Source organism: Sciurus carolinensis, chromosome 7 (assembly GCF_902686445.1).
Source record: "Sciurus carolinensis chromosome 7, mSciCar1.2, whole genome shotgun sequence".
NCBI classification, from domain to species: domain Eukaryota; kingdom Metazoa; phylum Chordata; class Mammalia; order Rodentia; family Sciuridae; genus Sciurus; species Sciurus carolinensis.
In genome coordinates this window covers 82,171,863-82,197,953 of record NC_062219.1, presented here as the reverse complement: position 1 = coordinate 82,197,953, position 26,091 = coordinate 82,171,863, and the positions used below count along the sequence as shown (strand labels likewise).

General features: G+C 32.7%; 1 protein-coding gene across 2 annotated transcripts in view; it reads right to left on the bottom strand.

Annotated features, from left to right (window-relative positions):
- Positions 1-5,391: 5,391 nt before the first annotated feature.
- Phip (pleckstrin homology domain interacting protein) overlaps positions 5,392-26,091 on the bottom strand; it is a 122,771-nt gene continuing 102,071 nt past the window's right edge. The window contains exons 32-40 of one of the 2 annotated variants that reach the window (XM_047557576.1): positions 23,592-23,717; positions 20,749-20,818; positions 20,384-20,434; positions 18,951-19,100; positions 13,071-13,223; positions 12,283-12,446; positions 11,566-11,828; positions 10,760-10,957; positions 5,392-8,356 (exon numbers count right to left, since the gene is read on the bottom strand). In XM_047557576.1, coding sequence (XP_047413532.1) covers positions 7,716-8,356; positions 10,760-10,957; positions 11,566-11,828; positions 12,283-12,446; positions 13,071-13,223; positions 18,951-19,100; positions 20,384-20,434; positions 20,749-20,818; positions 23,592-23,717 — 1,816 coding nt within the window. In that variant the 3' untranslated portion in view covers positions 5,392-7,715. Of the gene's footprint in view, positions 8,357-10,759; positions 10,958-11,565; positions 11,829-12,105; positions 12,178-12,282; positions 12,447-13,070; positions 13,224-18,950; positions 19,101-20,383; positions 20,435-20,748; positions 20,819-23,591; positions 23,718-26,091 lie in introns of those variants that run through there. The other variant, XM_047557577.1, reaches the window with a different exon arrangement.

Below are 26,091 nucleotides of genomic sequence, written 5' to 3'. Positions count from 1 at the left end.
GGGAAGTTTTAGATAGGACAATCACAAGTTCAAGTCCAGCCTCAGCAACTTAGATTCTGTCTCAAAATAAAAAGGGCTGGGGTGTAGCTCAGTGGTAATTGCCCTGGGTCCAATCCCCAGTACCACCCTGACCCTCACAAAATGTACAATAGTACCTGACAGTAGTTAATTAGTACATTAGCCACTGTTGTTATCAATGAGGGTCTGGCACTTCAGAATACATAGTTTGCAAAGACAGGGAAGTGTACGAATATGTAACAACAAATCCCATCAGTTTGTACAGTTATAATGCACCAATTAATAAAAAGGGGGGGGGACTTAAAAATACAATGCAAACTGAACAATATAAAATACAAATTTCTCAAAAAAAAAGCAAGAAAATCTACATCTAAGTGAAAACAGGTCAGAAAATAAGAGTGGTTTAAGAAAGGCCCAAATTTATTTATTTGTATATTAAAAGAACCTTGTTTCATTTGCTCCAAATTTGAGTTTTTGTATTGCAAACTTCTACATGGTGACTTAATAGGGTTCATCTTTACATTATGAGAAAAGTTTGATAAAATTAAATTTAACAAATTTTGGGGAGCAAGCTTTTAGCTAACATATGAAGCTATTTCCCCTTAACTCTAATGGTAAAGGTCCCAGACTAAGTTCCACATTAACTGCAGATTAGCTCTGTGTTGGAGGACTAATTCAATGCTTAGGGAAGCTATTTTACAACTCTTTTAGCTTTCACTTCCTGCTTGTATGCAGCCTAAAGGTCAGAGGTGAACACTCAGGATTTTCTCAGGTCTCAAGCATTTAGCACAAGGCATGTACATGGCTTTCTAGACTCCCCATTATGCATGGTAGCTTCTCAAAGCCTTTCTTTTCCCTTGTATCTTCTTCCCCAGCCTCTTCCTGCCAAGTTTTTCCTTCTCTGTGTTGTTTGCCCCTTGGCTCACAGCCACTGTGGGTTATATATTTGCATGCACAAGGTCCTGGGATTTCTCCTCAGCACTGCCAAAAATTAATTAATTAAATAAAACTTAAAAATGTTTTTAAAAAGTTCTTAAAAGGAGATTGAGTTACTCTTCAATCTTTCTATAATCTGTTCAGGTAGCAGATTCTGTATCTCCTAAGAATAGTTTTGTTTCTTTTTTGATGTATCTCCTTGAGTATCAAAGACCAAAATGACAAAAAGCAAGTTTTCCACAGGTTAAAAAAATATATTTCCTTAAAATTAACATCTCTATATTTATAGTAAAGTATTTTACTTCATTTTGAATAGAAAGAAAACCAACTTATTCTTAGGCAACCATGTTTTTAAGTGATTAATTTCACTTTCTTATCAGTAGCAAACAAATATTTCAAATGACTCACAATTTTAACAATAGTCTTGCAACAGTCAAAACTCCTTCCAGGGATTCAGCAAATCTCACATTTACTATAATCAGTTCATGGCCATAAGACACAGCTTGTCTGGAAGCTTTATGTTAATCTATTTTCTATAGGGACTAAATAAAAAAGTCAAGACTGAATCACGGGAACAGAGGATAATACACAAATTAGGTAATCACAGGTTATTTTAATTGGGCCTTTTCAATATTCTAATCAACTTTTAAAAGCTTTACACATGAGGAAAATGAAGCTCACAGATGTAATGATCTTGCTGAGGTTATTCTACTTCTTTACTGTCACTAATGCAAGTCATACTTCCATTTTTCTAACTCCAAGTCCAGTGCTTTTCAGTGTACTAACATGTCTAATTAGGTAGAAAGGTATCTCATTGAATCCTTTCCACTATTCTTCCCACCAAAACAGTAATCAATATATAGTGAATATGTTGAATGCAGAGTTACTAAGTACCATATTACAAGGATCAGAGCTTTAGTGCTTTGGTCTTTACTGTCTTAAATACTGGGGAAACTCAGATCATAGTTTATGTTGTAACAAAAGAGAAATCGGTACAAAGCAGTTGCTAGCTGCTGGGTGGTGGCACACTCCTCAGAATGCTGAAGCAGGACTATTACAAATTTGATGCCAGATGGGGCAACTTGGCGAAACCCTATCTCAAACAACAACAAAAAAAAGTAGCTGCTTAAAAATGCATTTCACTTGGCTGGTTCTTCTAAGTATATACTTGGTAATAGTATCTACATAATTTAGGGGAAAAAAAGTCCCTAGTTTCCTTAACTTAGGTGTTTATTTTACACAAAACCATTTAAACAAAACTACTTAGGCAAAAATGATCATTAGTAGCACAAAATTAGAAATTCCTCCTTATGTGCTTAACTTGAATTATCTGTTACAGACACATATTCTTATATATTTATATCTAATATTCTTCATATGAAAATTGGAGATTCTTAGGATGTTAATAAAAATGTATACCAATCTGAACAAATTGCAAAAAAAAATAGCAACAGGTTTGTAGATCTCAATATCTGCACACTGCTTTATAAGTTAAACTTTTCTCATTCTTTAAAACTCTTCCCAGAAATTTCATGCTTGAGAAAACATTTATGCAGCATGTTCCTTTGACATATCTTAACAAAAATACGAGTATCAAAGTATTTATCACCCACTACAGTAACCTGCAAAAAACTAACAAGTCAATAAAATTATTTTAAATGAATGCATAAAAAGGGCAATTCGAGTTTTTATTTTTAATCTCCAGTCATTTTTGTAATTAAATTACATTCAGATACTCAATTTCTTTAATTGATAGTGATTTTAACATTTCACTAAGTAGAGCATCGGAAATTCTAATGAACAAGCATTAATAATATAATGGCTTCTGCCAAACAACCACTTTGGTAAATTGCCCGTTAAAATTATGTATCAAGAGCTTTATGTATTACAAAGAGCAAATAAAAAAGTAAGTAAAGAAATCATGAGACTTTACAAAACTTAGAAAAACAAGTTTTCTATTTATTTAAAAATAAGTTTATAGTTACTACATTGCAGGGACAGGAATTCTTACACATACATTCTAGTTTGTATAAAAGGATTCAAAGAATTATGCATCAAAACTAACATAGAAAGTGTCCACGTAACAGTAAAGAAAGGTCCAATCAATATGTACAAAAAGAAAGGGCACTGCTATTGTGGTGTGAGACTGTTGTTTATAACATGATACTCCAGGTCTGGAAGGAAAAAAAAAACCCCAAAACCTCAATAAAGCTAAATAATAATTTGTTTTTAACTGTTACTTATTACATACAACAGTTTTGCTTGTGTTTAACATTGTTTTCTGTACAAAATAAGCATAATTTTAATTTGAAAATGTGTCAGTTTCAACCTTAACCCTCTAGGTCAGTTACTTTTTAAAATTGAGCTACATTCTACACATGTCTAAATATCCGTGACAGGATTTAACAGTTTTCTAAAAGATCTTTTTAGAAGACCTGTCTTCTTGCAGTTTTAATATGGTCCAAAAATGTAACTTTGTATTTTGTTTCATTTTACAGTCTATCATTGTGATAAATAAACACACATTCTTAAGAGTAACCAGTATGTGTATGCATTTGTATGCATCTGCCTTATATGCTTGTGTACTATATACCATCTTGAACCTATTTTCTTAGCTCCTTGAATGTAGAAACTCAGTCACACAATATTATGTATTTGGTTTGTGCCATATAAGGTTAATTTCCTGATAATTTTATCTGCATTAAAAAAGTATTCCAAAACAGCTATCAAAACTAAAAATATATATTTATAGCTCAGATTTTCTACTAACTTTTATTGTAGTGTGTACAAGGCTTATCGCTGGAGTGCTCAAAGTGGTACTTACAGTCTTCTGACTCAATGACCTATTCCTGGGTACTGTACATAGTTCAAAATGACTTTTCATTTGGAGTGTTTTGTTAAGAAAATAGTTTCTTAGTAAATGTAATATTAATTTAGCTGAAATCACTTGGAAACAGGGAAAGTAAATGGAAGTGCAAAGATGGAAGCAAGGAAAGGTGTATTTTTCCAACTTTAATAGGAAAATAAATTGTTACCTAAATATAACTAAACCACTGCCCAACCTATTATGTTAGAAACATTTTCTATGTAAGTTGGGAACTGTAATGCACAGAAGATAAAAGTAATTCCCCTATTATAACTTTTAAAATTATACACCTCCTACATTTAAGGTGAACAATTATATAGCCCTTTAATCACTCAAGTATCTTGGTCCTTTCAACCTACTCAGGAAATTTCAGGTGGACAAAAATATTCAGAATAATGTTTTCTTTAGATAGAAAACTAAAAATCAAAATTATTTCCAGATTATACTTGAGAGAAATATATAGGTGTCAATGTATAAAATGGAATGTCAAAATTAAGCACTTTTAAGTGGTGAAACTATATTGGGAATAATACTTTACAACAGGTAAATGCTAATACCAAACAATAAAAAGTCATTTCAATACATTTGTTAGATAGCTTGCTAGCTACAGTGCAGATAAGGGACAGTTTCGGATATTAACATAGAGCTGCATGAGGATCTTCGCTCACTGTCTTAATGGATTTCCAGGTGATACTTAATTCAGTAAATACTATTTCTCAGATGCGACCTAAACAAGCTCACACACACTCTATGGTTATTCTAATTAAATTTAAGGAAGAAGACAGTTTTGTAATAATGCCACCAGTCTTGAAATCTGTAGTGAAGTTGGGTAATAAAAACATTGAAAATAAGGTCTTATTTAATTCATAAATACATAGAGAAAATGGTTCAATGCTGTAATAGCAGATTGCAAAGGATATAATTTTAAGATGCTAGATATCTATTGCAAAAGGTTGTAAGACTATAATTAGACTGCATATTTAAACTACTCAGTGGCAACATTCAAATTTTATAAGATTCATCTGGGGCTTGAGAATATAGGGGAAGAGGGAGAGAACATTTAGGCCTGGGTATTTATCAACTTGGAAATTAATTTCCATATTCCATGCATGTAATAAGTTATCTTTCTGAAACTTGCAGCAAATTTGAGATTTTTATATTGCTCACCTATAACACAAATGCCAACATCTCACTCTGGCTTACAAACAGTATATATATGATGTTACTGTCTTAATGAGGGTATTTTTCCAAGTGATAAAACAAAACAAAAATATGGCAATGACTTAAATTTCTTGATTCAATTTTTTGCAATGTACAGAAGCTAAATTATAAAAATATAAATATGTCTGGTATTACCAATACATTTTAAGTGTTTCTGTTACAAATAATCTGATCCAAGTCATTTTGCTTTACTAAGAAACCAGTGTGTGAAAATGTCCAAATATGGTCATTAATACAGTGTCTTTAGAATAGGTATAATATATTTACTTCTTATAAGAAAGATGGTAAATACTCATTTTTCTGCTCAAGAGTTGGAGCTAATTCATACACCACATAGAGGTATTTCACTCTAAGACTGTGCACACTATTCCTTTTTCTGTACACACCTTGAAACTATACACATTTTTTTTTTTTTTACAAAAATGGGATTTTATAGTCTATTCTTTTTTTCTAACACAATGCAGATAACATCAGGAAATTATATTTTCAAATAGATTGCCTTCAAAAGCAACTAATCATTTTAATGCCTTAAATTTCAAACATACGATTTCAATAATGGTGTAACTGAAAGATTCATTTTTCTATACAACCAAGCCAACATTTCTGCATTATGAAGGATTAACTACTGAATTTCAATTATATAGTTAAATATATCTGTTAGAAAAAAATAAATATACAAAAAACCTGAAAATTTTGAAATTATTCAACTGCAAAATCACAGCAATCCAGTCAAGATCTGGAAAATGGTTTACTTAATTTCACAGGAGGATTTCTGTACAAATTTAGTTACAAACAATCTAAAAAGCCAAAATGCATCACTTTTCAATCTTCTTTAAGAGAGTTAAATGACAGTTAACATTTATCTTATTGGAAATAAGTAAAGAAATAATTATGTTATATATTTTGCCAAGGTTCAATTAAAGACTTTATTTTTCTACATCAGGGTCATGCTGATACATATTTTTCCAATCCTTGCTTTTTAAAAATGTAGTATTTGAAAATTTCGGTTACATTTTTGTACCATATCAGTCCTCAGAAAATACTACATTCTTTAATTTTTTTTAAAAATGGACAATAATTTTTAAACAATAGAAATGGTATTTATGTTGGTTTTTAAGGTATAAAATAACTAACTGTACCATAAACAAATAAATAACTGCTTTCCTTTTCCATAGCAGTACATACAGTAATACATTCTCCTAAGTCATATAGTTATCATTTACAATAGACAACTTAATTTTACTAATGATGCAAAAAATAATAGAATACAAGGCACAATCATTAAATGGAGTTTTTCTTTAGGGTGTATATTGACATACCAGCGTGATAAGGATACCGTAAAAAGTGCAGAAAAAACACAATGTGCAATGAGACCACTGTATAAAACATGATTGCATAAAAAGTGATTTGGCCTATTTTAACCTTTAATAATTGAAAATAACCAATCTTCCCCTTAAAATTAAACTATAAAGTATGACGTTTTAAAATTATTTTTATTCTACCACTATCTAAAAAATCCTGAAAAAAGGAATTTATACCTGGGTAATAGTATATAAGTATGTGTTTGTATATATATTTCATTATACCCATTTATCAATATATACACATACACACACAGACACATTTCTTTGTAAGTCATTTTAGCCTATCAGATATGTCTAAAGTTTAGAAATGACATTAATCCAGATCAACAAGTAAACATCAAATCTCATACCTTTTTTCCTGTATTTTCCTTGAATCCTTTAACCACTTAAAACATTTTCTCTAAGACATCTCTGTCAAAGGACCCACCAGTGCATTATTTTCTACTATTAGTACCAAAAAAGAATATATCTCAGCATAACTCTTTAATAACTTGCTCTTTAGAATATATATCCTTTCCAATATTGAAAAGCGTATGCTGTCCTGACAGTCAAAAACAGGCTTTCCACTGCACTGATTCTCAGTCTTTGGCACAATAAACAGAGATTGAGAGACTGATATAAGAATCAAGGTCTGAAAAATTAGACAGTCAAATGTTTTCCAATGTGGATATGTTTCCTTTTCATCAGCACATTTTATTTTTAGTTTGGCAGAAATGGAATAAAGCAAAAGCCTTCTCTAGATATTTTGTAGATGAACATTCTATAACTAAAATTAAACTTTTTAGGGAATCAAATGGTAGGACTTTTATCTTTAGAGGAAACACATTCCTTAAATTTACTGCTACTCTATGTAACATCTGTCTTCCTAGGGGCATGACTTCTGTATCAATAAAAATGTACCTTGCTTGGTTAAAAATAATTCATTTTAACATGAAATGCTCTATCATTAGGAATAGTATGCTCCTTAAGAGTGTAGCAGAACTGTCTCTTTCATAAATAAATCAGGAATTCATTATAGGTCCTCAATTTCTTATGTTTCAAACAGTGAATGAAATGAATGTGGAAATGTATAACCTATCTAAGGGCAATAAATAGCAAACATTTAAAATATATATGTATATATTTATATATATATATATATTCATTTAAAGAAGTGAAGTGTCTTCTAAGTTTTTTTGTTTTTTTTTTTGCAAGTCAAATCATAACATTCCCTAATCCACCATAGCAGCAAGGAAGCAGAAGTGTTAGCTCTACTTATTCCTTAACTGTACCTGTTTTATAGATTTCGAAGTAAAATATTTTGGTTCAAGTTACCAACCAATTAAATTTGCTTTTGCCTTTTCAGTCAACTTTCGGACTCGTCCTCTACTAGAAGTTCCAAAAGTCAAAGAGGTGTCTTCAAATAACAGCTGCCTTTGCTCCTCTTCCGAGTCATCCTCATTATAGAAAGCTGTCCTTCGACCTTGGTTTCTAGTTCTCATGTGGGGTTCAGAGCTTTTGAGCTCCTCAAACTCTTCTTCCTCATCTATAATGGGATCATCAGTCTTTTTTCGGTTACTTCTCCTTAGTACTTTAACATTTGCAGGAACTATGAGATCTGAATCTAGTTTTTGTGTTTTCATCTTCCTTTTGGGTTTTCTGCCTCCACGACTCTTTTTCTGTAACAAATCCTCCTTAACCATATTAGTTTCAGAAAGAAAATTGCATGTTGAAGAAGGAACCACTTCATCTCTGATGGGATGCATGTTATTTTGTTCTGCATTTTCTGTCTTTGTATACTGTAGTTTTTTGGGTTTTCTACCCCTTTTCTTGTGTATAATTTCACCACTACTGGTATTAACTTCTACCTTAGGTTTCCTTCCAGGTCCTCTCTTCACAAGTTTTGATGGCTGTCCTCCATGACCATTTACTTGAATGGTTCCTGGTACAAAAGCATTGTTCTTACAATCTCCTAAAAGGGAACAACAGCACACTTAATATATCGACTTGCTTTTTTGGGTTTGATGCTCAAACTAGTCAATAAGGCTACTGGTATACTTATATGTAATGACATGATCCAAATTGTTTTAGTTAAATGACAAAAAAAATTCACAAAGGGCTAACAGCTGGAAAAAAGATTCTTAATGGTTAATGATTACCTCATGAGGGAAATAAAGCTCAGAGCAAATAATAACCTGTTAATGCTGTAATAGATGACAGCTGGAATCAGTAAATGTCACTTACTTCTATCAGGTGCCAATATTTAAAAATCACTATTAATGAGTATATATGTATATTTTTGGTATGGGGATTGAATACAGGGGTGCTTTTCCACTGAACTACATACCCAGACCTTTTTGAGACAGGGTCTTGCTAAGTTGCTGAGATTATAGGCAAGCACCACCATGCCCAGCTAAATATCTTACATCTGTATCATATACTGCCATATATCTGATTATTTGTAATACTCAAAAATTATAAATCAAACTGGCCTTGAGATGGAGTTCCACTATTGCAATGCTAAAAACTGATTCATTTTATACATTTGATTTCTCTAGGATTCAGGACTAACACAAGCAAGGCCAATAAACCATTCAAAATTTGGTTCGGAAAGCAAATGGATTAAAAAATGCAAACATTCATAAGTCATTTGCTTATTCATTCAAACGCTTATTATCCACCATATCCCAAATAAAAGTGGTTTAAGAATAAGTTAATTAAACATAGGAGCCCATAGTCTTCTGGCGACAAAGACATATGAAAAATAATAATTTTGTCAACATTTTAAGTACCATAAAAATAGTGAAAAGGATGTTCCAGAAACAAAGAAGAAATTGCTTGATTCTGTCTAAAAAGATCCAGGAGGATTCCAGGATGTGATATTTCAAATTTTGAAAGGTAACAGATCATTAAAAATCTAGAAGGAAAAAAGACACTTCAAAGATGGGGAAAAAAAAAAAAGACAAAGATATTTAGGGGCTTCCATGAGGTTTAGGATGGCTAGGACATAAATGGGAGAAATAATGTAAGGAAGCCTGGAATGTCAGACAAGAGTCAAGGAGTGAAAAGTTTTGTTTAATAGTAGAGAAAGAAAAAATTAAAATCTGATTCCCTGTATTACTGAGCAAGAAATGATTTTAATTCTGTATATGTGCACAGTGCTTGAAGAATAGTGAGTGATCAGAAAGATTACTTTGGATGCAATGTGGAAGATGGACTAGATAAGAAAGAGCTGAGAAGTGAAACACGAAGACCAATTAGGGATCTTAAATAGTTTAAGCAAGAAATTAGGTAGACCTTAATTAAGGTCAAAAGTGAGAATGAATTTAAACTATGTAATAGGGCAGAAACAACAAAACTAAAGACTACTGAACAGATCTGGATGCTGAAGAGAAGGTTAGGATGACCCCCTTATTATAAATTTATGCAAATGGGAGATCCCAATGCCATTAATCAAAATAAGGCCATTTCAGCAATAAAATTAAATTTTGAGTGAGGTTTCTAGAAAAAACATTGAAGAAGAAATGTCTTAAGACACAGTTTGGAAGTCATGAGACAAAAATGTTTATTATTGGGCTGTCTGAGGTGAGGAATACACATTGTTTTAACATGCCATATGGTGTATCAAGTTATTCTCTTCATCTTTCAAACAGAAGACCTTTAGGACAAAAAAACTGCACTTAACAGAACTTGGCAGCATAACTATAAGGAACTAAAAGTTATATAATTAGAATAGAAGCCTGACTGTAGACAACCATGATGAATTAGTAAAGGTTGGTGTATTGTTTTTTATTTTATTTTGTGTGTGTGTGTGTGTAGGGTGGGGTGGGGGGGTTAACCAGGGATGGAAACTAGGGACACTCCACATCCCCAGTACTTTTTGTGTTTTGAGACAGGGTTCTCACTAAATTGCTGAGGCTGGCTTTGAACTCATGATCCTCCTGTCTCTGCCTCCCAAGTCGCTGGGATTACAGGCATGTGCCACTGTGCCAGTTAGTGTATTATATTTTGTGATGTAATAATGATCACAAATTTTTTCTAGAAAAGTGTAGAATGTTACATTGGGTTAACTAAATCTACTTTAAACTCATAGGATCTATTTCTTTAGGTTTTGTAATATTTAGCGATATAAAAGCTTTTTTATTCTAGTATGTGTTATTATTTTCATATTTTGTTTTAAAAAATTTAATGACAATAGTTTGCTTTTGACATAAAACTGCAAATCAAAGGGTGTCTTACTATATTTATCAATTAATATAGACTGTGATTTTTGAGCGGGCAAAAAGTAGATATAAAGAATACCTCTAACCACAACAAAAAAAATCATTTGTAAGAAGAACCTACCATACTCAAAAGGATACAAGTAACATCTTACCTTGCTCAATGACAGGTGATGACTTTGAAAGAGTGGATGCCTTTGAGAGTACAGATGACTTCATTTTACGTTTGACGGGTTTTTCCTTTTCCATATTTTCTTTTGCAGTATTATTCCTAGTGCCAGGACTAAAAGTGGATTGACCAGGACTTGACAGAGTGTTCAAGGCTTTGGAATGTTTCACAGAATTTTCTAGTACTAAAACACAGAGAGAGAAAATTAAAAGCTTAGATTTGTGGAGTCTAAAAATAAGCAAAAAGTTTGGGACTGCTAATATGATTTGCTTAAATTACTCAAAGGGCCAAAACAAAGGATGCTTATAACTTCCTCAGAAAATCTACTTTCTTTCTTCTTTTTTTTTCTTTTTTTCTTGCAGGCTAAGGATCCAACCCAGGACCTTTTGCTGAGGGTCAAATGCTTTACATACACTGAGATATATCCCCAGTCTAAGAAATCTACTTTCTAATAAGAAAAAGACATATCCCATAGACAGTCTTAACAGTTGCAGCCTCATTAGAAGGTGCAGTCAAGATTATGAAAGCAAGCCTTGGCAAACTGCTAGGAAGTCTATGTATTAGAATTTAAATTCAGGCAGTTTGGAGCAGTTTGTTTTTATTTTTAAGCATTATTCTACATTGATATTCCTAAATGTCAATTTTCTTTTTCTTATTAAAAACTTTTTTTAAATGGAGAAAACAACAAAGAAAGCCAAAAACAACAGCATCTGCAGGAAATTACCCAAACCCACTGCAAAGAAATATCTTAAAAAAATCATCATACACACTTCAATTTAGAAACTATCTTACTTGTTTTCCCTGGCACTGCAGATGTATTAGCTTTTGGAATAAAATTCTTTGCAGCTGATGAAGTAGATGGTTGCTCAGTATTGATAACGGGATCTGTAATTACTCGGTTGCTTCTGGTTCGAACCACAGAACTGGATTCTGTTTTACCATTTATCTGAGCAGCATTGTGCCTTGGTGGTACTGATCGTGTAGGTGTAGAGAATGGAGAGGTAGAGATTTCTGACTTTAACTGGGGTTTTACGATCCTTTTCTTCCTTTCAGGGCTGTAAATTAAAATCACATTGTTCATCATTCTTACAGCTCTATGAGTGAATAAAATAGTTTCATAATACTGTTGGATTCAATATTTGTGCTATTATGAAATATGTTAAAATATGAGATTTGTAGTGGATTTCATATGGTTGTGAGCCTTTGAAAGTGAATATTTAGTGAAGGATTGCCATAAATGCTACAGTTATATGACAGAAAGCATGATGCCATCACTATCCTAAAAATGCTGTTTTACTGTATAGATTTAGCAGTTTGAATTTAAGCACTTACACTAGTAAAGCTTTAGTTTAAAAGATTAAAAATCCTCCACATCATAGGAACTTGCATGTCAAATATATCATTCTGCAATATAGGGAATAGTAAAGGAAGTATTAAAAAACACCAAATTCTATCATTTAGATGACAAAGTTATAGATCAGTTAATGCCACTGAAAAGAAATTAAATACCTTGATGCAGCACTACTGGAAATAGAACTACTTCTGTTCCTTTTCTTCCTTCTCTTGGTTATAGTATTTCTTTTATGAAAACGAAGAGCAGATTTATAATCTGATAAAACTGAACTAATGTGTTCTTCAAAGAAAGCAGACAGGCGCAAACTCATACTGTAAATCTATGGAAAGAAAACAACCCACAACACTGTGTTCAAACTCTCCGTAAAGGAAAATGTCCATTTAGTAAATATCATAATTTAAATATTTTTCTAATAATTTTTTTAGGATTTAAATATTGCTTTTATATTACTTTTCCAATCTCTACTGATGAAAAGTAAACTAAAAAATTTTTACCATTAATTTTTGTGTTTGTATTAGGATTTTCCAAGATTTGAGATTGTTAAAGAAAAGTTCTACTCTGAATTCAGATGGCTCATACTGACAAAACTCCTCATTGTTAACTTTATCGTATCAAAACCATGCCTAAGGGTTTACAATCATTTTCCATTGCTACCTAGACCTAGCATCTACTCCTCCTCATTACACTGTCTCCTTATCATCCTTCGTGATGTCTTGTTTGGCCAAAGAGGTAGATGATACTTTAAGAAAAATAGCCATTTCTAGAAAACATTAAAGTGTGACATCAGTATTATTTTATAGAGGAATTGAGTAGAAAGGAGTAGCAGGACACTAATAAGGACACAACAGAAAGTTAATTTTACTCTATTTTTTTTTTTTTAAATGGCAACATTTGGCTATATAACATACTTTTCCTTTAGACAAATGTAAATATAATTATATACCCTTGATCTTTTGCTTGGTGTATATGCTTTGGAATTGCTAAAAATAAGTCTGACATCTTTACATAACTCCATTGGTGACTCATAATTCCCAGCCTCTAAGGTTTCTCTAACAGTAGCAAAATCCATTGGAGTGTCAATGATGTCCCTGTAGTCCTAGGAGAGAAAAGACAGACAGCATTAACATTATTACCACAAAGCATTACTTTCAGTAAAAGGATTCACATAGGCACTTGAGTAGAAGTTCTAGAACTATTAATAACTGCCCTTGTTTTTAAAAAAAGCCCTAAAACTTTATACTGCCTATAAATTTTAAATGCTGTTGACTCACTGAAACACAACTGTTAAACTGAGAAACTACAAAGAATGAAAGCAAGCTAATATTCCATTGATGTGAAGGCTTAAAGTTTTAATAACATCAACTTCAATATAACTATTGGGAGCTTTGAAGTAATCAAGAAGTATGAATGTAAACAACTGTCACAAAGTGTACTCGATTCCACGTAGCACTGAATTGCCCAAGGTATCTATTTGCTCAATTTTATGTAAAATATGGCAAAAGACTGGAAGCAATAAAAGAAACAAGTGAAAGCAGAAGAGCAACAGATAATGATCACAATATGGTATAAGATTATAAAATTATCTGAATATGATATATTTTAGAAAGGACAAAGAGTATTGCATCTTTTCAATAGGCTTGAATATTTAATTATATATTTTTTGAAGGAAAACAATTATATTTTGTACCATCAAGTTTAAAGTATGATCATATGTTTGACCATAAAGTGAAGGGGCAATGTAAGATGAGATCATTACCTTTATAATTTTTTTTTCTTCTTATCCAATATATATACTTATTTCCTTTTCTTGCTTATTATATTAGCTAGTATTTCCACTATGTTGAAACCAACAGTTAAAATGTTTTCCATTTAAAAGGGGAGGAACAGTTTTTCACTGTTAAGTACGATGTTAGCTAATGGGTTTTTTAATAAGATGGTCTTTATGGCTTTGTGAATGTTGCCCTTTATTTCTATTTTTCTTTGTTTTTATCATGAAGGGTGTTATGTGTTTTTAAAAGAATCTGTATTTGTCTATTTGACATCTAATTCATCACAGGACCAATTTTGTTAACTATATTGTCTATATTTTGGCATCTGGTGGCCTTACAGGGCTAACCAATGCTTTTTATTTTTTTGTACTAGGGATTAAACCCTAGGGTGGTCTACCACTGAGCTATAAGAGACAGTGAAGGGTTAAACTGAGAACATGTCTTTCACATGCAAACCAATCGATTCTGAATACAGCGTCCCAACTGCCACCTTTTCTGACTCTCAAACATCAGGTCAACATTTCTTCTGCCCTTAAATCATCCTTAAATCCTCCCAGGGCCAAGACCAGATAACTAGAGACCACATGCATACTCCAGAGCCCACTAGGGTTGGGGTTATAGCAGCTCAGAGCACCCCTGGATTTAATCCCTAAGCTGTTTACTCTGATTTGCACTGCCTCTCCCAGAGAAATTCCCATAAAAGGTCCCTACGCTTTTTCATAGCTCTTGTCTTCTGTCACCTGACCAAAACCTGGTGCTTTACTTATGGTATATGGTGACCCCCCATTCTCTGGGACAAGTACAATAACTTTCTTCCTTTCAAGCTTGTTCTCATTTGCTTTTACAGACACAGTGATTTTACCCTACCACATCTAAAATGTACATTCTTAGAATTAAGTATGAAATTTTGTCTAATGCCTTTTTGGTATTGATTGATAATGTGGTTTTTCTTCTTTAGCTTCTTAAAATGATGGATTATACTTCCTGCTTTCTTAATAATGAACTAGCTTTACATCTCTGGAATAAATACTACTTGGTCACAGTATATAATCACTTTCTATATTACTGAATTCTACTTGCTGTTAATAAGAGTTTTTGCATTTTATTCTTTTGCACTATTTTTGTCTGGTTTTGACAGCAGGATAATACTAGAATTACAGAATGAGTTAGGACATGTTCTTCTATTTTATCTTCTGGAAGAGACTGTGAAGAATTTTATTAATTATTCTTTAAAATATTTGGAAGAATTTTCCAGTTAAGTCCCCTGGGATTAATGATTTCTTGTTTTTGAAATTGCAAATTAAATTTCCTGCTGGGCATGGTGGCACACTGGCACCTCTAGCAACTCAGGAGGTTGAGGCAGGAGGATGCCAAGTTCAAGGTCAGCCTGGGCAACTTAGCAAGAAAGACCCAGCTCAAAATAAAAAATAAAAAGGGCCGGGATGTAGTTCAGTGGTAGAGGACTCTAAGGTTCAATCCCCAGAATCACCGCCCCCACCTCACCACCCCAGGCCAAAAACAAACCAACCAACCAACCAACCAACCAACCAACCAACCAACCAACCACAAAAAAATCCAAGTTAAACTCCCTAATAGTTATAGGGCTACTCAAATTATCTGTTTAATATTGAGTGAGTGAGTTGTGGTAGTTTGTATTAGTCCATTATATCTGAGTTTTCAAATCTGTTTATAGTAGTTTAAATGTTTCCTTTATTATCTTTTTGACATGTGCAATGTCTATGAAGCTATCCCCTATTTTATCCCCTATATTAGCAATTTGCATCTTCTCTCTTTTTAGCTTTATAAATCATTTTTGGGGGAGGGAGGAAGGTCTTGTTATGTTCCCCAGGCTGGTCTAGAACTCCTGGGTTCAAGCAATCCTGCTGCTTCAGCAACCTGAGTAGGTCAAACTATAGGCACAAGTCACTGCATGTGATGTTAGCTTTGGAAATCTTAAGCCATGTGGTTAGCATTGAAGGAAGATGTTTGACTATGGAACAGGCACACCTGTGTCCTCTCAGAAGCAGGAGGCACACCTCTGCTGTGAGTCAAACTCCTTTCAGGCACACTGGCTGCAGGCACATCCTCTTCCCTTCTAAGGAGTGAGCATGAGCTCAGCACAAGCTCAGCAAGAGATACATGCTAACACCCAGACGCTAAAAGGCACTCCTCTTGCCGCTGCTTCAGAATATAAAAACTGTATGTTTCCATATTAAACTTAAGTCTGCGCATTAAACTTGAGTCTGCATCACCCGAACCTGGCTCCCAGGGTGGTGCTATAAATTTTCCATATTGCTTTAACTGCATACCACAAATTTTGATAGTTGTATTCATTTTCACTGAGTTAGACATAATTTTTTAAATTCCCAGGAGACTTGTTTGATCCATGGATTATTTAGAAGTGCTCTGTTCCATTAGGACGTACTTGGTGATTTTCCTGTTAATGATTTCTAGTTTGATTTCACTGTGGTTAGAAACACCTTGTACCATTCCAATGAAGTTTGTCATTTTACTTTTCTCTTTGTTCTGCTTTTTGTCTTTTACTTCTTCCCAACCTTACTGTATGTTACTTGAACAAGTTTTAGAATTCCCATTTTGATTTATCGCTAGTGTTTTTGCCTCCATCTCTTTTCAAAGAGATTATTCTGCTTTTTAAAGTTATTCTAGATATTTTAAATACATTATATATATATACATTATATATATATATATTTTAATACATTATATATATATAGTCTACTGGAATCAAAATTTTGCCATTCAAGTGAAGTACAGAACCCTCCCCAAATCATCCCTTACATTCCTTTATTCTTCTCATTTACAATGTAACTGTCTTAAATATAACTTTTAAAATTATATTTAATTCAAGCAAAAAGGACATTTTACCAGTTTAAGTGCAATACGGAAACTTTTGCTCCCCTTATCTTCAAGTTCACAGATTTTTTTGTTTTCTCCTGTGGGTAATTTTATTATTTTCACTTACTTCTTGATCTTTTGGTGAGTCTATTTCTTATTAGTTTCAAGGATGATTTTAACTACTCAAACATTTTCATAATGCTACTTAAAAATACTTGTTATCTATTCTCATTCAACTGGGTTGAGATTGTCTTTGTTCTTGGAATAAGTGATTTTTTTTATTGAAACTTGAACATTTTATGTATAAAAATGAATCTTTAAAACATCTTGTATTTTAGTAGGTAGCCTCCTGCGTATGCTGGTGGCAGGGACAGAGAGGGAATATTGCCTTGGAAGTCAGGTTCTAGAGAAGAGGATTTCATTGTTACTGCTAGGAAAGGAAAGAAGCTCATATTCCTTCATAGGTTTCCACTGATAACACCTAGGTTGTGAGACAGAGAATGTTTTGTTACTGCTCCCTACATGGCCTCCACCCACACTATGGGTGATTGAAAGACTTGACTCTCCACTAGACCTCTACTGATGCCATCAAAGAGAGGAAGAGGAAAGGTACCCCATTACTGCCAGATGGGGGTGGAAGTTTAGATTTCTCTTAGTGTTTTCATACAGTATCTGAAGGAAGAAAAGGCGGCCTCTCCACTAGCCTTTTCTAATGGGAAAGGAGTAAGGGGCACAGTTATTTTTCTGTTACTTGGCTAAAGTAGAGCAGGGTGTGTTTATATCAGATATCTGTATTGCTAGTCTGCCCCTTTGCTGATTCTTCAGTTAGAGAAATAAAGAGAGCAAAATGAAGGTTCTTTTATCATCAGTATTTAGTAGCATTTTTAGATTGCTGGCTTCTCCAATATCCTGAGTGGGATATATGTAACAAGACAGCAAACCCAGGGGAACTCACTATTCTGTTGGTCCTAAGATCTCAGTCTATCTACTTTCCTCACCACCTATCAGAATATTGTTTGTTTTACACCTAATATCTACAGATTTTTTAGTAGGAGGTTTTGGGAAAAAGAAAAGTCCACTACATCTTCAGCAAAGTCTAACTACACTGTCTTTGACCATATCAAGTCACCTAAAAATGACAAAAGAAAGAAAGAAAGGAAGAAAAGGTGGTGAGGATTTCATCAAATTAGAGGTAAGATCAGTAGAATACATGAAAGGGATTGAGGATTGCAGGGGAAGGAGGGACCAAAAAAAAAAAAAAAAATGGAATGAATCTAACCAAACTTACATGTACATACATGAATATAGCACAGTGAATCCCAACATCAAGTATATCCACAAGACACTGATTTAAAAAAATCAAAGTACAAATACATCTCAGAAAGATCAGTAGAGTAGAGCAAGGGAAATAGAGGGAAAGAGGAAGAAGTGCTGGGGACTGAGTAAGAGCAAATTATATTCCACACTTTGTGATTATGTGATTATGTTGAAATGTATCCTAATGCTATATGTAACTGAAAAGGATCAATAAAAAAAGAAAACAGATGATACCACATCAAGGTTATGATGCCTTATAAATCAATTTATATTTTCATTTGAAACCATGCATGTTATCTGAACTATACAATCCTTAATAACTTATTAAAGGAATAAAAACCACTAATTTGGATTGCTATGATGGCATAAAAGTAAATACTTGGATCATACTTTTTACTATGTAATCCATAAAGATCATACATTGGCATAACTTAAATTTAACATGCCATCTTACATTTGTATATAATGCTTCACTATTTGGAAACTAATTTTTATATATTCTTGTTTTATCTCCATAACCCTGTAACAAAGAATTATTATTTTTGTTTCTTAGCTATGAAAAAATTCTTGGAATTAATATGTGGAAGAGAAGAATTAGGAAAAAAAAAATAACATGTAGATGGGAGACATGTGATTTGCTCCAAACTGAAAAACTTAGAGCAAAACTAAGACCACAATACAATTCTTTGGATACTTACGTCAGGGCTCTTTCCATTTTATCATACTGTTTAACTTAGCTTCTATATATAATCAAATGGATAATAGTAAGAACATGTATAAAATAATGAAGAAATAAACTATAGGCATAAAAATAATCAATTATTATATATAAAATATGCAGCAAACTAAAAGTACAGATACTATTTTCAAAAATAACTTACTGGATATTCAAGGAGATCTACTGGCTGTCGGAAAGGCTCTGAATCTTCACACTGAAATATGAGATTTAACAATTCCTGACATTGTTTCTTCCATGCTTGAATATCATAAGACTGAGCTCTGTTACGTAATCTTCTTCTAGGCTGATGGTCCTGAAATAAAAACATCCAAATATATTAATAAAATGGCACTTACACAATACAATTTGTATCCCTCCCCCCAAGTGCTGGGTATTGATCCCAGGGCCTAGAACATACTAGGCAAGCATTTTACCACTGAGCTACATACACCCCCAGTCCTTTTTATTTTCGAGAAAAAGATCTCCCTAAATTGCCCAGACTGGCCTCAGACTTGTGAATCACAATCCTTGTGATTCAGCCTCTGGAGTATGTGACAGCACAGGCAAGATCCACATCATGTGACTTAATTTTGTATTTTTAATGAAGTCTTACATAATTAGTTACAGGTTGAGTATCCCATACTTAAAATGCTTGGGTCTTAGTTTTGCTCTAACTAGTTTTTCAGTTTGGAGCAAATCACATGTCTCCCATCTGCATGTTATTTTTTTTTCCTAATTCTTCTCTTCCACATATTAATTCCAAGAATTTTATCATAGCTAGGAAACAAAAATAATAATTCTTTGTTACAGGGTTATGGAGATAAAACAAGAATATATAAAAATTAGTTTCCAAACAGTGAAGTGCTTTGGATTTGGGAATATTTGCAGACTTCACTGGTTGAGCATTGCTAATCCAAGAATTTGAAAACCAAAAGGCTCCAAAATACAAAAGTTTTTGAGCACCCATGCTCAAAAAATTTTGCATGTGGAAGATTTTGAGTTTTGTATTCAAATTAGAGATGCTCAACTTGTAACATATAGTAATACAAATAAAGAAAAAAAAATCAGGGCTAGAGGCACTTGCCTAGCATATGTGAGGCACTGGGTTCAATTCTCAGTACCACATATGAATAAACAAATAAAATAAAAGTCCAAAGACAACTAAAAAATATTTCTTTAAAAATCCATACCATTCAACTGGTTCTGAAAAACATGAATTTTCTGAGACTGATTTGAAAGAAATACTTAATCTGCCTTTAAAACTTCTAAGAGGAGCTGGGCACGGTGGCATACACCTGTAATCCCAGCAGCTCGGGAGGTTGAGGCAGGAAGATTTTGAGTTCAAAGTCACCTCAGCAAGTGAGATGCTAAGCACCTCAGTGAGACCCTGGCTCTAAATAAAATACAAAATAAGGCTGCGGATGTGGTTCAGTGGTCAAGTGCCCCTGAGTTCAATCCCTGGTACCCAACCCCACCAAAAACAACAACAACAACAACAAAAAAAAAACAAAAAACAAACAAACAAACAAACAAAAAGGCTCTTAATATATTTTTAATTCATATAAAGTATCTCTGCAAAAAACAAAAACTAATTACCTTCCTTTTTCGGGTAGAAGTTCCTGGCACATCAGCATCTTTCTCTTCTTCCTTTAAAGCAAAAATAGATCAAATTTAAAAAACATTGTAGGTGTCACTGCACTCAATAGTTTACTTAGAAATTTTTTCTTTTATACTTTAGAAAACTCAATATATAAGCTGGGTCAATTTACTGACCCATCAGGTCTCCCTTTCTGTAACTTTAACAAGAAAATACCAAATACCATTTTATTAAAAAGTTAACAATAGTACTAGGCAAAAAATAATTTTCAGAAGTTTTTACTTGAAGATTGTAATATGTAATATATGTAAATTTCTTTTTATATGTAACAATACTAATATAATCATAATGAAATATTACATACCTCAGAGTCAGATAAAACCTTCTTCTTCATTGAATTATAAAGTGGAATTATGTTATAACAAGTTTGATCCCTAAATAGCAAGAAAATGTTAACATGTTAAGACTAAAGCCATGAGCTTTTTCCTTTATTCTTAAAACCAGATTTTAAGAGTAAAATCGAAGTTAAAGCATTTCCCCATTTGCTGACTTGGATACCCAAGAAACACACAATACACCATGTCATCCCTTCCCTCTGGCTTATTTCATTGTGTCAGGCCCAATTTTTGACTCCCTGAATCTGCTAAGGTTACTGCAATGCCTGTGATGCCATCTTCCATTCCTCTGGCTTCAAGGTGAAGCTAATTACATCTCACATCTTCTCATTCCTTTGTTCATTCTTAAAGAGGCATTCCATAAATTTTTGTCCTTAAACATCTTCTCTCGACATCACCACCTAAAATTCCACATCTATACCTACTTATCACTCCCCAATCTCTCCCTCTTTTAATTCTTTTTTTTTTTAAACAGCACACCATTCTAATAGTAACAATAACCCTGAGTTTTTAATATTCATCCCTTGCTTTCTCAAAACTCAATTAGCAGTCAAGACTGAACTCTGGTCTCAAAAATATCTTGGCATCTGCCCTTTTCTCACTTCCATAAATTATGCCCTCATCACTTACTCTTTGGTTGCCTGTAGAAGCCAATCTGCTACTTTTGTTTTTTGTCTCTTCTTGATAAACTAACATTAGACATTGTAGTCAAATGAATGTTTTTAAACCACAGTGTAAAACAACTTCTTCTAATGTTCAAATACTGCTCCTGGAATCTTATTTTAAAAATGTCTAGTTCCTCCTTTAATCCCAGAGACTCAGGGGCAGAGGTGGAAAGATCTCAAGCTCAAAGTCAGATTCAGCATTTAGCAAGGCCTTAAGCAACTCAGTGAGACTCTGCCTCTAAATAAAATATTTTAAAAAGGGCTGGGGGTGTGGCTCAGTGGTTAAGTGCCCCTGCCTTCAATCCCTGGTACCTACATAGCCAGATAATAGATAGATGGATGGATGGATAGATAGATAGATAGATAGATAGAGTCTAGTTCCTTAGGTTGGCACTCAATGCCTGCTGCCATGATGTGTCCCCAACTTAGCATTATATTCCTACAACTTCTACTGCTATATTTTCTACTTCACCAACTGAAATTACACTTAATGACTATTTTCCTGCTTTAGGCTACTGCTTAACTTTTTCATCTAACTTATCCTGAATATATCAGCATCTACCTTGTCCATAACATCTTAACATACTTCCGTGTATCTGAACCTCCACTATGGAAACCAGAAGTGACCCTGTCCTCATCTAAACTTTCATACACTTCCTGTGTTATTTATCACAGTTTTCCTTATATTATTCCAACTTCATGTTTACTGGCTCAGGAAATCGTATTAGGGTAAAAATATGATTATTTCCATCTCCAAATATACACTATATCACTTTGTTTATATTGAGTGCATGTAATTTTGCCCCAAAACAATTAAAAAACACAATGATCAAAATTTCAAGGAATACTTTACATTTTCAAAATTACTGTCAGCTAAAAATGTTTAACAAATTATATACATACCAGGAATTTTTAAAAAATACATAGTATACATGCTTGAAATATATTAATTTGCATTTCAAAATATATGACAGAAATGCATTTTCAGACTATTTAAAATATAAAAACAATCTTCATCTAAATCATTTCACTGAAACATGAATATTTTATATGATTGATTCTATGAATTCATCTCTGAAAAAAGATGTACACACATATACTTATAACTTGCAAAATTACAGACAAAAGAGTTTTCTAGAACAAAGTAATGTCTGATTACTAAATTCACTGAAAAAAAGCAAGTGAAATCCCTAAACTCATTTGGAAAGCAAAAGATTTCTTTTTAAGAGAATAATGTAGAGGAAGGACACAGAGTTTATCTTAAAAATTGTTTTTGTTTTGCTGTTTCCTTAGCAAATATTCTCAGGAAAAAGGATCCTAAGATTATTTTAAAAAATGAGAAGATGGATTTTTTTTTTTAAAGCCTGAATAATCCCCTGAATAATGTAAAAGTGAAAGTTGACAATAACCGAATTAAGTAAGGTATTTAAATACATTGTTGCCTCTTCTTAACCAAAGGGGGGGGATCTAATATAAATTAATATAAAAAGTAACATCAATACAAAATTAGAACATGCACCAAATCATGATTGCACCAAAACATGATTCAAGTCTCTGGCTTCAGTTTAGAAGGCTCAATTCATTCTGTGGCTACATAAAATCCACATGGTAAGGAAAGAAAGGTACTTCTGCCTTAAACTGTAGTTACCACTCTTGCTATAGAATCAATGAACAAGGAAATAAACTTGAATTAAGAAGACGACTCTTGAAAATTCAGTATCTGGCTGGATTACCTAAATATATATTCACAATCTTGTACAAGTTAACCTCCAATTAGTTCACTCAATCAAATATTTTAGCTAATGATCTTTCCCACCTGTGAGATTGAAAGAGCTAATGAAGATAAAAAATTATGTTAATTTTTTTACTATCCAACAGACTGAAATGAGAAAAGGATCCACATTTTTTAATTACAGAATACAAATGTAATACATTTTTATGATTTTATAACTAAATGTTTTTAGTTCACTTCTTTTACATTAAAATTTTTTTCCTTAAGACACAGGCTTTGTATTTTGAGGAACTATATATATGTGACAGCATTATACATGTAAAAAATTACTGTTATTTTTCCAATCTGACATTTTACATCTTAAAATAGTGCCATTACAATAACTATTATAATTAAGTATGAATAAGTAACTCACTTTACAAAATGTAGAAGAAGATCAGTCACAAATTTAGCAGATTTCACAATTGGGCTTCCCGGCTCATTAAATGTTCGAGTGTTATGCTCTATGTATCGAATTTCCCACATTAGGGAAGAAACCCGCCTTTAAAAAAACCAAAAGATATAAGTCTTAATCTCATTTAGAAATATGTGTACACAATTTAAAACGAAGACATTCTAACTTGTGAATTTCAGTCTTAATCCAATTATATCACTCACACCTTAAATAGCTCTTTTCAAAAAAGCATAATCCCCTTTGTTTTAGAGGACAAAAAGAGGAGTGACATCTACCTCTAAAGAAAATGTATCTAGAATAAGACACTAGACATTAACAATGCCTTCTTTTCAGCAGAGGAAATGTCTATAGGGGAACAGGTAGGAGTTGAGACAGAGCAAAAAGTTTTTAGTTTTTGCTTTACATATTTCTGTCCTGTATGGTACCTTTAAAAAAAAAATAAGTACCTCTAACTTGTATATATAAAAGGAAACAATTTTAATCTAATTATAGTGCTAGTAATCAAATGACATGTAAAAATGAGAAGGTAATCAATAGCCTGATTACAAGATTTAAAAAAAACAAAAATATGATGAGTTACAAGAAACCTGAGAATTATTTTCTAAACATTTAATAGATAATGCTAAATTATTCTGATGCTTTATAATTTTACTTCTGAAAATAAAGAAAAATCCAAAGATGAATTCTGAGAATATCATCCAATGTGACCTGAATTAATAAAGAACACATTTAAAAAAAAAATTATCTGGCTGATTTGTAAACAAAAATAGTTACATGGAATTAAAAAGTGAAATATAGTTGTGGATATAGAAGCATATAGAGAAATAGCACATTTCAAGTTGATTCACAAGGCTCATTCTAATAAAAGAATCACAGACATCTTCAGTGTACCACATAGAAAACTGTGTAAAATAAGGCACTAGAATATTACTCGCAGGGCAAACAGACAGTAGTAGTTTCACAGATACTGAATGAAAAATATCACAGGGGAAAAACACAAACTTTAAGAGAAAAAAAAATGTAATTGGGAAATACAATATGAAGGCATCATTCTATTAGTAAGAACACAACTCAAGTTTACAACTATATTATCAGGTTGAAAAACAGGTGATTTTTAATTTATGTATGTACCAAGTTTCAAATTGGTTAATGCTAAAAAAGCCTATTTAAGCTATATGTACGTTGAAATAAGGTACACTTTAGCAATTACCATGTTCAGCAGTGTTTCTGTGAGAAAGAACATCTACAGCAACAGAGATGCCAGCTCCTTATCTTTCCAGCTGTAGTCCAACCACCAGTGTATAGAAATAATTCTCTCTAATTCTCCTAGGTCTTGTTCCAATTTCTGAAGTACTAGGTATAAATCTTAACCTTTAATAACTTAGTTCTAGGAATACAGTTAAGAATTTCTTCATTTTTGTCTTAAACTTCTATATATGATATTGAAAAAGACAAGTATGCTTAGAGTAGATGGTTGAGTGACACATAACATGGGGTAATAGGGGATCTCCTTTACATCTCTTGCTTTTGACAAATTATCGATCATGCAATAGCAGGTATACCTAGCGAGACCAGAAAAATCTTTTAAACCTGAAGTCTGTCATCTTCATTTTCTTTACTGCAGTGGTTCTCAAATAGGAATGCCCCACCTACCAGAAGACATTTGGTAATGTCTAGATACATTTTAAACTTCAACACTAGGGGTTGCTATTGGCATCTAATGGGTAGAAGTACACAAAAGCCCCTCACAGTGAAGAATTATCCATCCCCAAATGCCATTAACATTGCTGCTGAATTTATGATTACACAAATGGTATGCCTTTACGCCATGTACAAACAGAGAAACAACATGTATCCCATTTGTTTACAATAAAAAAAAAAAACAAAAAAAAAACACATTGCTGCTGAGAAACCCTGTTAATAAGGAAGAACAAATGGCATTTCCAGTGCCAGGTACCCAAAAACAGTTCAAGTAATTAAAAAAAAAAACAAAGGTATATTCTATACAGAAAAGTATGAGTATAGATTATGAATAAAAACTCCCTAAGTTAACACAAAGAACTGCAGGATTTAAAATTAGTCATAAAAAGAAAGCTCTAGTGCAATATTATCTGAATTAAAATGTTGTTGGCCTGCCAGGGCAAAAGTCATACAAGAAAAATTAGAACTATAAATGCAATTTCATTATGTGAAAACTACAGATTTAAACTCAGTTTTGACAAAACATTTCAGGTAATGTTTTGGGGGGAAGAAAAAACTTGCAAAAAATTTTCCAAGATTAAGAACTCAATGTTTATCAAGACAGTTAACTGGAAAAAACAAATTTAACTGAAATTACAGCTAGCTTTTTAACTCTAGTTCTTTTGCATACTAGTCTTCAATTATGAAAAACAATCTTTTCTAATTGCATTTTTCAAAAGTATTCATAAGTTGAATATAAGCAAAGATATAATTTTTGATA